At 49.3% G+C, this 17,670-nt stretch overlaps 1 protein-coding gene across 1 annotated transcript in view; it reads left to right on the top strand.

Moving 5' to 3' along the window:
- Window positions 1–640: 640 nt before the first annotated feature.
- SUCLG2 (succinate-CoA ligase GDP-forming subunit beta) overlaps window positions 641–17,670 on the top strand; it is a 271,295-nt gene continuing 254,265 nt past the window's right edge. The window contains exon 1 of the mRNA XM_075320699.1: window positions 641–733. Coding sequence (XP_075176814.1) covers window positions 665–733 — 69 coding nt within the window. The 5' untranslated portion in view covers window positions 641–664. The remainder of the gene's footprint in view (window positions 734–17,670) is intronic.

Raw genomic sequence — 17,670 nt, 5'->3', positions numbered from 1 at the left:
GTGGCAATAGTGAAGAACATGTCAAGACATCAGCCAGGAACGTAAAGCTTGGGTGGAAATGGGTCTTCAAAATGGACAATGATTTGAAACTACTGCCAAACTGGTTACAAAGTGGCTTAAGGATAACAAAGTCAATGTTTTGGAGTGGCCATCACAAATCCCTGATCTCAATCCTATTGCAAATGTATGGGCAAAACTGAAAAGGCCGGAGCGAGCGGCAACCTACAAACATGGCTGTCAGGAAGAATGGGCCCAAATTCCTAGCAACTATTGTGAGAAGCTTGTGGAAGGAGATCTAAAATGTTTCCCCCAAGTCACACAGTGTAAGGGCAAACTTCTACAGATGATCCTCAGTTTCCAGTGAATGAAGCCAGTGTTATCAGAATTATGGGCTGGAGACATTTATCACTTATTATTATGATTTATTTGGTTTCCATTGTGTCCATAAAAACTATTGTTTGTCTGTGATTTTTTACATGAATTGTCCAGAAAAAGTAAAAGTAGAGTAACCATGGTGACCACCGCTCACTGCCTGGAACGCAAAGTACAGCGGGCGTGTATGTGCGCAGCAGCCAATCAACAGTCGGGGGCGGGGCCTCTGCCTGTGACGTGGCTCATGCTGAGCTTGTCCATGTGGAGCCGCAGCGCTCACTTCCGGTTAGACATGGCGGCCTCCATGGCAGGGCACGTACTGAGGCAGCTCGGGGCATCCTCCCTTCTGGGAAGAAACAAGGTGAGAGGTGCACGGGGTGTGCTGCAGAGGGGCAGGAGGGGCGCTGCCAGGCGTGTGCTGCTCTGTTTATGAGGAGAACAAGGGGCTGCACTCTGCTGGAGGACTACAATACCCAGCATGCCCCCAGCTGACTGACAACAGCTACAGATAGCTGCAGGACTACAACTCCCAGCATGCCCCTAGCTGACTGACAACAGCTACAGATAGCTGGAGGACTACAATACCCAGCATGCCTTCAGCTGACTGACAACAGCTACAGATAGCTGGAGGACTACAACTCCCAGCATGCCCCCAGCTGACTGACAACAGCTACAGATAGCTGGAGGACTACAATACCCAGCATGCCCCTAGCTGACTGACAACAGCTACAGATAGCTGGAGGACTACAATACCCAGCATGCCTTCAGCTGACTGACAACAGCTACAGATAGCTGGAGGACTACAACTCCCAGCATGCCTTCAGCTGACTGACAACAGCTACAGATAGCTGGAGGACTACAACTCCCAGCATGCCCCCAGCTGACTGACAACAGCTACAGATAGCTGGAGGACTACAACTCCCAGCATGCCCCCAGCTGACTGACAACAGCTACAGATAGCTGGAGGACTACAATACCCAGCATGCCCCCAGCTGACTGACAACAGCTACAGATAGCTGGAGGACTACAACTCCCAGCATGCCCACCATCTGACTGATAACCGCTACAGATAGCTGGAGAACTACAACTCCCAGCATGCCTTCAGCTGACTGACAACAGCTACAGATAGCTGGAGGACTACAACTCCCAGCATGCCCCCAGCTGACTGACAACAGCTACTGATAGCTGGAGGACTACAACTCCCAGCATGCCTTCAGCTGACTGACAACAGCTACAGATAGCTGGAGGACTACAACTCCCAGCATGCCCCCAGCTGACTGACAACAGCTACAGATAGCTGGAGGACTACAACTCCCAGCATGCCCCCAGCTGACTGACAACAGCTACTGATAGCTGGAGGACTACAACTCCCAGCATGCCCCCAGCTGACTGATCACAGCTACAGATAGCTGGATAACTACAACTCCCAGCATGCCCCCAGCTGACTGACAACAGCTACAGATAGCTGGAGGACTACAACTCCCAGCATGCCCCCAGCTGACTGACAACAGCTACTGATAGCTGGAGGACTACAACTCCCAGCATGCCCCCAGCTGACTGATCACAGCTACAGATAGCTGGAGGACTACAACTCCCAGCATGCCCCCAGCTGACTGACAACAGCTACAGATAGCTGGAGGACTACAACTCCCAGCATGCCCCCAGCTGACTGACAACAGCTACAGATAGCTGGAGGACTACAACTCCCAGCATGCCCCCAGCTGACTGACAACAGCTACTGATAGCTGGAGGACTACAACTCCCAGCATGCCCCCAGCTGACTGATCACAGCTACAGATAGCTGGATAACTACAACTCCCAGCATGCCCCCAGCTGACTGACAACAGCTACAGATAGCTGGAGGACTACAACTCCCAGCATGCCCCCAGCTGACTGACAACAGCTACTGATAGCTGGAGGACTACAACTCCCAGCATGCCCCCAGCTGACTGATCACAGCTACAGATAGCTGGAGGACTACAACTCCCAGCATGCCCCCAGCTGACTGACAACAGCTACTGATAGCTGGAGGACTACAACTCCCAGCATGCCCCCCAGCTGACTGACAACAGCTACTGATAGCTGGAGGACTACAACTCCCAGCATGCCCCCAGCTGACTGACAACAGCTACTGATAGCTGGAGGACTACAACTCCCAGCATGCCCCCAGCTGACTGATAACCGCTACAGGTAGCTGGAGGACTACAACTCCCAGCATGCCCACAGCTGACTGATAACCGCTACAGGTAGCTGGATGACTACAATACCCAGCATTCCCCCAGCTGACTGATAACAGCTACAGGTAGCTGGAGGACTACAATACCCAGCATGCCACCAGCTGACAATAGCTACAGATAGCTGGAGGACTACAGTATCCAGCATGCCCCCAGCTGACTGATTACAGCTAGCTGGAGGACTAAAACTCCCAGAATGTCCTCAGCTGACTGATAACAGCTACATATAACTGGAGGACTACAACTCCCAGCATGCCCCACAACTGACTGTGACAACAGCTGGAAACCTTCAGAAAGGTTGAGGACTACAACTCCCAGCATGCACCCCACAACTGACTGACAGCAACTGGAAACCTGCAGAGAGCTGGAAGACTACAACTCCTACCATTCCCTCACAGCTGACTATGATAACAGCAAAAAACCTGCAGATTGTTGGGGGGGAGAGTAGAACTCCCAGCATACTCCACAGCTGACTAATGGACAACAACTGGAGATCTGCAGATCACTGGAGGACTACAACTCCCAGTATGCCTCACAGATGACTCTCAATAGCTGGAGACCTGCTTCCCCCCCCGTGAGTGGAGGGGTGGTGATAGGACACCTCTCCCCTTTTCCAGCCTATTAAATGCCACCTTTACCATCCACAGTAGCAGCTGCTGCAATCATAGCTGGCTCCGTTCTCAGGTGCAGGCTGCATTGCACCGCTGGCACCTCCGCTCTATGGAGTAGGCTGAGCTCCTGAGGCTGCACTGAGCACAGTCTTACCAATTCTGACAAGTCACATATATGTATGTGTATATATACTGTATATATGTATGTATATGGACGCACGCAGTACCTCCCTCTGCAGACAGGGTTCCTCCTCCCGTCTCTGGTGACCTCTAGTCCTCTCTTTCCCTATGTGGAGTGTGACCTTGGTGTAATCCTGCGTTGTGCTGACACATCCGGTAATGTGGTTTTCATGTCCAGGTTTTTGCTTTGTTGATTCGCTCCTCGATGTGGATCCAGAGTAAATCCTTTCTAGGAAACTAATAATGTATGTGAGGAAAATATCACACGCCGCTCCTGTGCTGCAATCGTCACTATCACACCGCTGATCAATAAAGAGGTGTCTACTACATTTCTGATGACCCTAAAAGTAATAAGCAAAACAAAAAAACCCGACGCTCTTACCTACTGAACCTCTGCCTCAACTCTATACAGCAGCCGCAAAGTGTGAACGCAGCTTTAAAGCCCTGTGCGCACACTGTAGTTTTTGCCATGGGATTTGCAGCGGTTTTTGTTCCTAACCTTGCTGCAGTCCTTGGTGATTCTTTTTTTTCTGCAGAAATTCTGCAGCAAAACCTAGACGTAAAAAAAAACAACGCAGTGGGCTCAGCATTTTTTTTTTTCCCCATAGGTTTTGCTGAGTAAGGCTATGTGCCCACGCTGTGGAAAATGCGGATTTTGCCGCGGATTTTCCAGAAATCTGCAGCACAGCTACTCCCCAGGCATTTCTATGGCATTTGGGAAACGCTGTGCCCACGCTGCGGATTTTTTCGCAGCGGAAATCGTGCGGATTTTCGTGCGGAAAAATCTGCAGCATGTCAATTATTGTTGCGGATTTTCGTGCGGATTTTGCCTATTCAATTGAATTAAAAAAAAAAATCTCAAAATCCGCGTCAAATCCGCACAAAATCCCCACCTATGAAAAGGTGCGAATTCCGCGGGAAAGCTGCGGAATTTTATGCAGAAAAATCCGCAGATACAGAGTCCCGTGGGCACATAGCCTCAGAATGTCACTTTTTTTCCCGCAGATAATGGTAAAAAAACGCAGGTACCAACCCGCGGAAAAAAACGTGACAATACCGCAGCAAAAGTGCGGGTGCGTTATTACCGCGGTATTCTGCCAGAGGGTGCAAGTTGTTCTTAAGAAAAAGTTGTTTCCCAGTGCGCACAGGGCCTTAGCTGCTGTTTGGTCAAGCTGTGGCTGCTTCTCGTGACCTTTCCCTCTTGATTTCTTCATGACTAGGAAAAATTATTCTCATTCAGTGACGGAATTTTCATAAAAACTTTAAAAGTCGTCTTCTAAACAGAATTTATGGTCCTTACTTTCAGTAACTTATGGCGAGTGCGGTTTTTCACTCCCTTCCCTTTGCCCTGATTTACAGAGGTTAATTATCGGGTTCCCGTGTTTACCGGATCTACAAACCAGAGAACTGGAAAGTTCTGGAAGCTAGCGAACTCCAGAGCTGTATGCACAGTCTGTTCTGTGTCATATACTGTATACACGTGTGTGTATATGTGTGTGTATAATATATATATATATATATATATATATATATATATATATATATATATATATATATATATATATATATATATATATATGTGTCACAGATGTATTTATATGCACTGTGTGTGGGGGAGCATTGCAGCTCGTCCTCTCTGCTCCTGTTATGTTTGATGACTGATCACGTGAAGAATTCCTGGCCTTTGTTGTCTGTCTATCCCAGCCAGAACCAGATAGATAACGAGGAATCAGAGCGCCGGGCAGTGAAGTGGACTGAGCAAGGTGCAAATACATGACTGCACATTATTGTAGAGTCACTAAAGTGCAGCAAAAACATAGACCCTGGTCCAGTGCCCACGTTTGTAAACCAGAGCTCTGTGACCTTCCTCTTAGCCACCACCATCCCCAAACACCTGTGACGTCGCCGCCGAGGCGCTGCGCCCAAGCGACGTCGCCGCCGAGGCGCTGCGCCCAAGCGACGTCACCGCCGAGGCGCTGCGCTTCCACGACGTCGTGCTGGCCCTACTAATGCTCTTAGTTCGTAGTTTGAGGAAGGTTCTCAGGTTTTTGGTCCAGTCCCCATGAACTACTGACGTGGCTGCTGGCCCAGATTCCTGCAGAACCTTTTGTTTAACTTTAATAAATATCATAAGTTTTGGTCAATGGGGCTCCGTGCGCTGAGACCCCCCCCAAATAATTGTTAAACCAGAGATGCAGAAGCATTGAGCTGCAAGCTTGTTTCCTTCTTGACTCCAGATAGCCTATTAGGCTCAATAGAAAATATATGTCACAACTTACCTCCTCCTGTACATTGACTGATAACACCTATGCACAGTAGATGACACAGGATCCACCATTCACATTCGGTGGTGTCACAGCTCACCTTCTCCTCCTGTACAATCACTGATAACACCTCCTATATACAGTAGATAACATAGAATCCTCCTTTCACAATAGGTGGTCACAGCTCACCTTCTCCTCCTGTACAATGACTGATATCACCTCTACATACAGTAGATAACATAGAATCCTCCTTTCAAAATAGGTGGTCACAGCTCACCTCCTCCTGTACAATGACTGATAGTACCTTTACATACAGTAGATAATATAGAATCCTCCTTTCACAATAGGTGGTCAGAGCTCACCTTCTCCTCCTGTACAATGACTGATAACACCTCTACATACAGTAGATAACATAGAATCCTCCTTTCACAATAGGTGGTCAGAGCTCACCTTCTCCTCCTGTACAATGACTGATAACACCTCTACATACAGGTGATAACATAGAATCCTCCTTTCACTATAGGTGGTCACAGCTCACCTTCTCCTCCTGTACAATGACTGATAACACCTCTACATACAGGTGATAACATAGAATCCTCCTTTCACAATAGGTGGTCACAGCTCACCTTCTCCTCCTGTACAATGACTGATATCACCTCTACATACAGTAGATAACATAGAATCCTCCTTTCACAATAGGTGGTCAGAGCTCACCTTCTCCTCCTGTACAATGACTGATATCACCTCTACATACAGTAGATAACATAGAATCCTCCTTTCACAATAGGTGGTCACAGCTCACCTTCTCCTCCTGTACAATGACTGATATCACCTCTGCATACATTAGATAACACGGAATCCTCCTTTCCAATAGGTGATGTCACAGCTCAACACCTCCTTTAACATTGACTAATAATACCTCTAAATACAGTATATGACACCGGATCAACCATTGACAATAGGTGATATCACAGCTCACCTTCTTCTGTACAATGACTCATACCACCTCCATATACAAGGGCATTAGAAATTTTTTTCCAGCAACACGTTCAATCAATTATTGAACGTGTTGCTGGAAAAAAAAAAAAATCTAATGCCTTTGGACCTCAGAGCTGACCTCCTTGCACCGTTCCCTTAGCAAGGACCCAGGTGATTCTATTATTAGGTGAGCTGAAAACTTTTTTTCATCACCTCCATATACAGTATATGACACAGGATCCACCATTCACACTAGGTGGTGTCACAGCTCACCTCCACCTCCTCCTTTGCAATGATAACACCACGATATACAGTAGATATCACAGGATCCACCATTCACACTAGGTGGTGTCACAGCTCGCTTCCTCCTCCTGTACAATAACACTACTATATACAGTAGATAACACAGGATCCACCATTCACACTAGGTGGTGTCACAGCTCACCTCCTCCTCCTGTACATTGACTGATAACGCCTATACACAGTAGATGACACAGGATCCACCATTCACAATAGGTGATGTCACAGCTCACCTCCTCCTACTTTCCTAATGACCTTTGCCTTATTCAGAGCGCGCTCATTGACTACTATTCATATTCTGAGTTGTGCCCAATTCCAGGAAAGAGTCTAATATTATTCGTAATGACTGGTGTGATAATTGGTAGATTTTTGTAATACAAATAGTGATATTAAAAATAAAAAAAATTCTTTATTATTATTTTGTTTCATTTAACTTGAGAACCTGATTTGTCGGTGCTCGTTAAATCATCAAAGTAAAGAGTTAAACTATGGGGGTAAAAGCTCGTCCTTACAGCTCCTGGAACCAGAGTTTGGAGGGGCTTGATGCCAGCTATTGTGCCTGGTATCCAGCTGGACTGGACAGCTGTAGGAGGAGACTTCGGTCATCCAATCAGCATTACTAAGAACTGTATGGGATTCCTGATTGGCTTAGACCACCTGACAGCTCCTCTCCTGAATGGATTAGGTTTTGTGTAGAGTAATAGATTTGTGGCTTCAGCTGGTCTCCCCCTGTGATCAGCAGCAGGGTCCCTCTGCCCCTCCACCCATGTATTTTGGCCATGGGCCTTGGTTAATGGTTGTGAGAAGTGCTGAGTCCAACTTGTTTATTGCGGGTGTCAAAGGATGAAAGATTATTCTAGTTACTCATTAGTCCGGAGGCCGCGCACCTCCTCCACCCCGCGCACCTCCTCCACACCGCGCACCTCCTCCACCCCGCGCACCTCCTCCACCCCGCGCACCTCCTCCACCCCGCGCACCTCCTCCACACCGCGCACCTCCTCCACCCCGCGCACCTCCTCCACCCCGCGCACCTCCTCCACCCCGCGCACCTCCTCCACCCCGCGCACCTCCTCCACCCCGCGCACCTCCTCCACCCCGCGCACCTCCTCCACCCCGCGCACCTCCTCCACCCCGCGCACCTCCTCCACCCCGCGCACCTCCTCCACACCGGCAGAAAGACCTCACCACCTGAAGGACTGGAGGTTGTATCACATCTGAAACTACTTCCTGCAACACCACAGATCTAGTTTGGGGGCGCTGTCTGCTACATCTGCATCCTGAAGAAGAGAGCCCTGCTATTCGGCAGCTCTTTTATTTGATAAGCGGTGGCATGTTCCTAGTGATAAGCACAAAAAAAACTTATATTCATAGAGCTCGTCTCTGTTTAGGCTCCTCATCTTCTGCCTTTAATGAAGAAGGGGCTTCAAGATGTGTCCTAAATTAGGCTAAGTTCACATTTCCGCTAAAATGTATCAGTCTTAATCCGCTGCTATGGTAAACAACGGAATCCATTTAGCGGATTCCGTTGTGTCCCATAGACTTGTATTCGTGACGGATTGCGACTGATGACCCTGCGTTGCGTCCGCTGCGTCGCGGTCCGTCGTTTTTGGACTGACCGCTGGGCGGGGAGCAACGCAGAATGTAATGTTTTTCTGGCCGTCAAAATTGACACACCACGCAGGAATCCGCCGCAGTCCGTCACGCTTGTAATGTATGTCTATAGTGGTGGATTCCGTCGTAATCCGTCTTACGACGGAATCCAGCGCTGGATTCCGTCATGCTCTGCTGAGCATGCCCAGCATGTTTGGCACACCCACTGGGCTGTCTCAAACAGACGGATCATGACTGATCCGTCAAAAAACGGACGCACAGCGGACGCAACGGATCAGTTTTTTTCACAGGATTCCTGTGAAAGGAATCCTGTGAAAAACACCTCCGTTGCATCAGTTGACAACTTAAAAATGACTGATCCGTTGCTGACGGACCTAACGGATTTAAAACAACGGAAGTGTGAACCTAGCCTTAGGGTACTTGCGTTGTTTTCCTTCCGTTACAAGCCGCCCTTTTGGAAAACAGCGGAATCCGTTAACGGATCCCGCTGTTTCCCATAGACTTGTATGGATGACGGATTGTACCAAAAGGACCTGCGTTGCTTCCGCCCAGCGGGAGGAACGCAGCATGTAACGTTGTTTTGAGCAGCGGAATCCTCTGGATTTCGCTGCACATGTTCGTTTTTTTTTGTTTTTTTTTTTAAATCACAAACTTTATTTTGGCTCGCGGTGGCCGAACGTTCAGCTGAGCGCCCGGCCGTCGGCAAGTGACAGTGCTCAGCTGATCACCCGGCGGGCCGGCTGCAGGGAGCGCTCAGCTGATCACCCGGCGGCCGGCTGCAGGGAGCGCTCAGCTGATCACCCGGCGGCCGGCTGCAGGGAGCGCTCAGCTGATCACCCGGCGGCCGGCTGCAGGGAGCGCTCAGCTGATCACCCGGCGGCCGGCTGCAGGGAGCGCTCAGCTGATCACCCGGCGGCCGGCTGCAGGGAGCGCTCAGCTGATCACCCGGCGGCCGGCAAGTGACAGCGCTCAGCTGATCACCCGGCGGCCGGCAAGTGACAGCGCTCAGCTGATCGTTCACAATTGTCTTCCGCCGGTAAAACTGAAAAAATAAATAAATCTAAACGGATTCCGGTGTTTTGCAGCATTCGTTGCATCCGTCACACAACGCAATGCAACGGATACCGTTCAACGCAAGTGTGAAACTAGCCTTACTGTCTGCTTCTGCCAATAGGCGCCATGTAATACTCAGTCGTGCCTGGGGGGGCGCTGCAGGGAAAATGAACACTTATTGCCTCCATTGTTGTAATCTTCCGCAATGCAACACTTTGTGATCAGTCTATTAATGGACACTAATAAGAAGGGGTTGTCCAAAGTGGAGGATCCCTTGAAGTGCCCGATGCAGGGCCACTTACAAATATTCAAAACTGCAAATAAGAAAGTTAATGGTGCTGCCAGGGTAGAGGGGTGCAAAAAATGGGCAGCCTAAAGGCCCTGTCACACACAGAGATAAATCTGCGGCAGATCTGTGGTTGCAGTGAAATTGTGGACAATCAGTGGCAGGTTTGTGGCTGTGTACAAATGGAACAATATGTCCATGATTTCACTGCAACCACAAATCTGCCAAAGATTTATCTCTGTGTGTGACGGGGCCTTAACTCTCTAATTAGTGATGTTACGACGCTCACTTCTGCCCAAATGTGCACAATCAGCCGCTATTGTGCGTGGTCATAGAAAAAGGCAGCTGCGTTACACCTGACCATAGTGCACGAGTATCCACAGGTGTTTGGGGTTGTAACGTCAATGGCACCATTCACTTATGAGTCAGGAGTGAGCAATGCTGGATTACCCCTTTGAACCGCTGCCGGAGGTGTCTGATCATCGGTATTTTTCTTGACCCCTCTTGGAAATGAAAAATGCATTTCGTCTGCTGCCGAGTGGGGGGCGCCTGTGCTCTGCTGCCGAGTGGGGGGCGCCTGTGCTCTGCTGCCGAGTGGGGGGCGCCTGTGCTCTGCTGCCGAGTGGGGGGCGCCTGTGCTCTGCTGCCGAGTGTGGGGCGCCTGTGCTCTGCTGCCGAGTGTGGGGCGCCTGTGCTCTGCTGCCGAGTGTGGGGCGCCTGTGCTCTGCTGCCGAGTGTGGGGCGCCTGTGCTCTGCTGCCGAGTGTGGGGCGCCTGTGCTCTGCTGCCGAGTGTGGGGCGCCTGTGCTCTGCTGCCGAGTGTGGGGCGCCTGTGCTCTGCTGCCGAGTGTGGGGCGCCTGTGCTCTGCTGCCGCGTGGGGGGCGCCTGTGCTCTGCTGCCGCGTGGGGGGCGCCTGTGCTCTGCTGCCGCGTGGGGGGCGCCTGTGCTCTGCTGCCGCGTGGGGGGCGCCTGTGCTCTGCTGCCGCGTGGGGGGCGCCTGTGCTCTGCTGCCGAGTGGGGGGCGCCTGTGCTCTGCTGCCGACGGGACGTGTCTACATTGGAGTGTAAAGAAATGTCTGCCCCGCCACACAATCTCACCCCGGCATCTATGACACTTTAATTTTGCTATTTTTAAGTTTTTCCTAAACGCCTCGGAAAAATAAAGCGAGGACACGTTTATATTTGCTCTTTATTTTTTTGTCTTTTTATTATTCAGTGAGTTAACACCGTGTAGAAAGAATTTTCAGCAGTTTTGGCGGCGTCTTTGTTTGGCACCACAGAACCGTACATGAATCATTATTTTCCTGACAGAACAGCGTGGGACATCCAACATCAAACCTCCACATCACACAGCCTGTAAAATCAGGGAGGCGCGGAATCCATAATTTATCATCTGCCTGGATGCCGAGGATCCCCGCGTATAATAAACCCGACCTGAACCCTCCCTTATCATGTGCTAAGCACTTAGGTCGGCCGAGATTAAGTAGACCACGCGGTGGCACGGTGTAAGCGAGACCCTTATAGTCAGGTTGAGATTTTTGTTTTTCTTTTCCAAAGTGGTTTTGAAAAACACCTGGTGGGGAAGAAAAAAAAGTTAATGTAATTCCTTTGAAGAAGATCCTGAAGGAAATCTCTTCAAACTAGACATTGTCTAATCGTAAGAGCTTATTCACACTGAATCTTCTTCTTCCTGCGTTTAGGTTTGCTTCTAAACATGCCGGGAAAAGTGCTCAAAAAACGCTCAAAGTAAATCTTATTTATTTCTGTATTCAGGCTTACGAGTATCTGTTAATTGCTTTCAAAGCTAGCAAACATGTAGAAGAAAATTTTATTTGTGGCATAACCCCATAATTTTTTTTTTTTTTTATTAGTGGCCTTCAGCTTGATCTCGAGCCATGGCAACTTGATAGATGAGCGCTCTGTAGGAAGATCGATCTTCTGCAGCCTAGCTAGGTCTACCAGGGTCTTCTCCGCCTAGCTAGGTCCACCAGGGTCTTCTCCGCCTAGCTAGGTCCACCAGGGTCTTCTCCGCCTAGCTAGGTCCACCAGGGTCTTCTCCGCCTAGCTAGGTCCACCAGGGTCTTCTCCGCCTAGCTAGGTCCACCGGGGTCTTCTCCGCCTAGCTAGGTCCACCGGGGTCTTCTCCGCCTAGCTAGGTCCACCGGGGTCTTCTCTGCCTAGATAGGTCCAAAATGGATTTGTTCTTCTTGCCATACATGGTATTCATAACATCCCATCACATTTTGAAGATATTAATTCTTTGTCTTGTTCCTTTTATCGTTCAGGTTGCGCATTCATTTGTAACTACAGAAAAGATCAGTGTCACACTAGGTATCAGGACATACAGAGCAAACCTCGAAAAGGAGGGAGGAAACACTGTGTCTAGGGGAGGGGGATATGGTGACCCCTGATAAACCTTCCGCTATCCCCTGGCTCCCCTGACGTCCCTAGATAGGTTCCGCACCTATGCACTGAGCAGGATACCTGACCCTGGCTGACCCTAACTGTGCCCTAGGTAATGAACAGGCGGGGTAAGCGCTAGTCAACCCCACAAAGTCCTAAAGCACACACAGGAAAAACAAACGGGAAAGCAAACAAACAACTTATCTCCAAGATGACTTGGGCTATGTTCACCCACGACGTTTTTGCAGCATTTTGTATTCCTGATCAAAACCTGATCTTGTGGCAGGATGTCTCCTGGGAGTCATCTGCGTTTTTTGTGGCGTTTTTACAGCATTTTTCTGTGATGTTAAAACCAGCAGGGGTTCAAAAGTACCCGAGCCTTGGGCCGGGCTGGCATGGGATTGACCTGGATCCGGCACTTGGGTAGTTAAGAAAGAAAAAAGTAAAGCAAGCGCGCTATACTTACCAGTCTCCGGCATCGCTATACCTGCTTGGTAGATGCTAGAGTGTAGGGGCTCCTTCCAGGTGTGATGTCATTCAACATACCCCTTGTGAGGTAAATCCGGAGATATGACGATAAATCATGATATTCAAGTTATGTCAGGAAGCCCTCTCCTGGTGTCACCCCCCCTTTCCTTCACACAACTGGTTTAGCAACAAATCCCATGGCCATCTCCTGTGATATGGAGATGAGGTGGTGTGGGAACAATGGACACAGGATGACTCCCTGCCGTCACCCTGTAACAAGAGTTGTATCTCATTAGCAAGGCTATGGAACTAGCTAGACAGAACGACTCCAGTAAAAAATGGTTCATATCTCGCAAGCCATATTTCCGATAAATATGGCAACCATAAAAATGGTGTCTCCGCATGCGGACGATGCCGGCACACCCTTTTTATGGGAGCAGGACATTGGGAAATGCCCCAGGCGTGATATCAGCCAATGGGGAACTGGCAGACAGGTCATGAGTCCCCTCGTTCTGTAGCTAAATTCATAACTGTCACAATGAGAGCATTGGCGTCCGCCTACGACGCTCCCAGGCAAAGTTATGGCCCATATTCCATGTTGTGGATTGTCCATAACTCAAGCCAGGGGTGGAGCAGTGCTTCCCTGTGAGGTCACTAAGGTAGGAGGGGACCTGGATCTGCCCAGGTTGATAACCCTACTTCGGCCATTTTCCAGTGTTCTTTTCGCTGGGGGCACGTGTAGGAAACATCTGTGGGAAGGATCCTAGAAACCTGGGTACAGCGCCCCCCTGTGGCCAGACGCAACAAGGTAACTGCTGGAACTGTGTATGCCTGTTTGTAACCCATGCTTTGATTGTAACTGTACTCTGACATATGTATATTCTGTAGATTCCCTATTGTATATATTGTAGTTTCTAGTGTGCTTTAGGCTGATTAAATTATATAATTAATCTTGGGCTGTTCTGTTATCTCGATCTTGAATCCCACGTCTGTGTGTTCGGCTAATAGTTACCGTGAAGCGGTTGGTGGCAGCGAGTTTGTGCCAAGGATTATTGTGGGGAGGCCAGTGAGATTCGGGGAGATTTTATATATTCCGCCCGCGGAGGTCGGGGGAATATATACCCTACTCTCACCGGGGACCCTTCAGTAATCGGCATAAGTAGTATAGCGGCCTCCTTGCTTATTGTCGGGCAATTCCATAATTGGCCTGACTATAAGAGGGGCGCTAGAGAGCGCGTCACGTGCTCTGTCTGTCGGTCGGGAGGTATAAAGGAGGGGTGACCCCCACTTGTTACCCCCCGATTATGACGTACTGGTAGCCAGCGCGGGGGATTTCTGAGTGACCCCCCCGGTGGTTTGTGACACCCCTATCACATGGGGGGGCAAAGGATGATATAGTGGATGGGAGAAAACATCACCAAGCTCACTTCAAAGCGGTCATGCCCACTAACCTGGAAGGAGGCCATACATTCTAGGTTCAACCGTACCCACTCCCGCGGCACCACCTACTTCCAGTGCCGCTCATTAGCCTCATGTATATTCACTGCTTTCCCCCCTCACTGGAGTCTGTGATTGGTTGCAGTCAGACGCACCTCCAGCTTGTATGACAGCTTCTGACTGCAACCAATCACAGACCTGGTCTGCTGGTCTATACAGACATAAATAAAAATGACACAGGGTCCTCTGATACCCAGCACAGATAAAGCCCATGGCTACAGACTGCAGCCCCCAGCTGTGTGCTTATATTGGCTGTGTATCAAAATAAAAGGGACCCCATGCTGTTTTTTATTTTTTTAAATAAATAATTGAAAAAAAAACAAAACAGTGTGCAGTCCTCCCCGATTTTGATGCCAAGCCAAGATAAAGCCGACGGTTGGGGGCTGGTATTCTCAGGCTGGAGAGACTCAGCCTAAAAATATCAGCCTGCAGCCACCCAGAATTGTCGCATCAATTAGGCTAGGTTCACATTTCCGTTGTTTTGCATCAGTCACATGCGTTGCTTGACGCTTGTGACTGATGCGTTGTACAACAGATGACAATAATTGGAATTAGAAAGCGGATTCCATTGTAAAACGAGAGCAAGAGAACGATCAGCTGATCGCTCTCATTAGCCGGCCACCGAGAGATCATCAGCTGATCGTTCACAATAGCCGGCCGCCGGCTTTTGAGAGCGATCAGATGATCTCCTGGCGGCCAGCTATTGTGAACGATCAGCTGATCGCTCACAGCAGCCGGCCGCCGGGTGATCAGCTGATCGCTCACAGCAGCCGGCCGCCGGGTGATCAGCTGATCGCTCACAGCAGCCGGCCGCCGGGTGATCAGCTGATCGCTCACAGCAGCCGGCCGCCGGGTGATCAGCTGATCGCTCACAGCAGCCGGCCGCCGGGTGATCAGCTGATCGCTCACCGCAGCCGGCCGCCCGGTGATCAGCTGATCGCTCACCGCAGCCGGCCGCCCGGTGATCAGCTGATCGCTCACCGCAGCCGGCCGCCCGGTGATCAGCTGATCGCTCACAGCAGCCGGCCGCCGGGTGATCAGCTGATCGTTCGGCCGCTGAGAGAGAGCATGCACAGCGAAATCCTAAGGATTCCACTGCTCAAAAAACGTTACACTCTGCGTTCCTGCCGCCCGTCAGTCAGTCATTCCACGACTGATCAGTCGGGCGGAAGATGTAACGCAAGGGCATCAGTCACAATCCACCCCTCATACAAGTCTATGGGAAACAACGGAATCCGCCAAACGGATTGCATTGTTTATCAGAGCGGTGGATTGTGACTGATGCAAAACAATGGAAATGTGAACCTAGCCTTAGATGCAACAATCCCAGCACTTTACCTGGCTCTTCCCGAATTGCCCTGGTGCGGTGGCAATCGGGGTAATATCAGGGGTTAATCGCAGCACACAGCTGCAACTAAGCCCTAATGACAGGCGTCTGGGCCCCCCCCCCATCACCAATCTGTCATAAGTGAAAAGAAACAAACCCAAAAAAATCCTTTATTTGTAATAAAATACAAAATACACCCTCTTTCGTCACTTTATTGACCCCCATAATCACACCCCTGCAGGTCCGACGTAATCCACACGAGGTCCCACGACAATTCAGCTCTGCTACATCTGAAGATCACAGCGAGCGGCCATAGAACATGACTGCCCGCTGTGAGCTCCAGAGAATGAATGAGCCGCATGAACACCGGTCACTTCACTCTGGTGATTTCTGGTCACAGCTGTGACCGTAAATAGCCTCAATCACTGAACACGCGGCTCATTCATTCTCTCTACGCCAGACCTGCAGAACAGGTCTGTGATTGGTTGCAGTCAGATGCTGTCACTCAGTCTGGGGTGGGGGGGGTCTGACTGCAGCCAATCATAGATGAAAGCAGTGAATATGTCATGAAGGTAATGAGCGGGGAAGTGGAGGAGACACGGGAGCATACAGCCACGTCGGTGATTCGGTAAATATACCGTGCCTGCTCCAATCCCCCTATTCACACCACCATTTTTAAGTGCCGGCTAGATACCGTGGATCAATTCTGGGCCATAACCAGGTTTTTTATTAACCCGGTTAGAGCCGCCGATCCCAGGTGTCTGTGAGTCCATCCATCACTAGGGTGAAAAACCGTGGCAAAAGCGCGGAAAAGAATTGACATGTTCATTCTTTTCATAACGCAGCAAAACCAGAGGCGGTTCACAAAACAGTCAGGAAAATCCTGGAGGTGATTGTTTATGTGAGCACGAGATTACAGAAATCTCATAGACTTTGGGACTGTAAAAAAGAGCATTTTATTAGCATGGATTTGCATAAAACCAAGGCAGATCTGCAGCTTACAAACGCTGCAAAAGCACCCAGTGTGAACATAGCCTTAGGGAGAGGAACAATAACATACAACGTTTCTCCAGATTATTATAAGCAGACTGCTTGCAATCAGGACTGTATAGAAACTTATCACTCTATCACCAGCAACATACCAAGGGGAAATACAGGTATATAAAGACACAGAGGGATAATGATTAGCGGCTGAAAGGGAAAGATCTCCGCAAGGTCCTAAAGGGGAAAGAGTAAACCCTAACAGAAGACACACAAAACTTCATTCACAGAGGAAAGGATGAAATATCAAGGAGCAGTTTGTACAAATAGAGCGACCTTCTGCAGCCGGACATCACAGAGATGTCTGTCAATCGTGACAATCAGATTACGTACGAGTTGTGTCTTTGTCACCAGTGAAATGTTCCTGCACTGGAGGACCTCGTCCGGTGACTTCATTGCTGATTTGCCCATAGCTATTCTCCTATAGACTTCCGGTGTCGTCACCGCATCTTGAGTGATCAATGAGCCAAGTAGATTGAAGTCGTTAACAACCTCCAGTTCGTCGCCGTCCATCTCAGATATCTTTTGGTCCTACCTGGCAGTCGTCAGTCTTCTTTGTATTTACTATTTTACTAACTGGAGAAGACCCAGTGTGAACGTATCCTTAGGCTACAAATAATACAGGAATAAAAGTCCCTAAAACGGAGAGTTTCCTACAGCAGTGTCAACTTTAAAATGTTGCAATAATGTACAACTGTCAACAAAAATGGGTCAAAATTTGGCATTTTAAATGCAAAAACAAGCACCAATCTAGGGTTGCATTTGGATAAATGGCCCAGTATTATATTTCCTTGCCAAATCCTTTGCTGTAAGGAGCAAGAGACTGGAACGATCACTCGGTTATTAAACTCTTCTCCATCTACCCTTTCTTGCTGGAAGCCATTGAGATCACAACAGTCACCCGTAAAGGGTTATCACTGATCAATAAGCATTGGACCACTGGATCGCCATTGATCTATAATACAAAAGGGGGGACGATGCACCTCTCCCATCTGGGCATGATTCTGAGATCTGATCCAGCCCCATTAATTAATACGCCATAACT

The sequence above is a fragment of the Anomaloglossus baeobatrachus genome, chromosome 8 (assembly GCF_048569485.1).
Source record: "Anomaloglossus baeobatrachus isolate aAnoBae1 chromosome 8, aAnoBae1.hap1, whole genome shotgun sequence".
NCBI classification, from domain to species: domain Eukaryota; kingdom Metazoa; phylum Chordata; class Amphibia; order Anura; family Aromobatidae; genus Anomaloglossus; species Anomaloglossus baeobatrachus.
The sequence above is the reverse complement of the archived record's forward strand: the minus strand, read 5'-3'. Positions and strand labels throughout refer to the sequence as shown.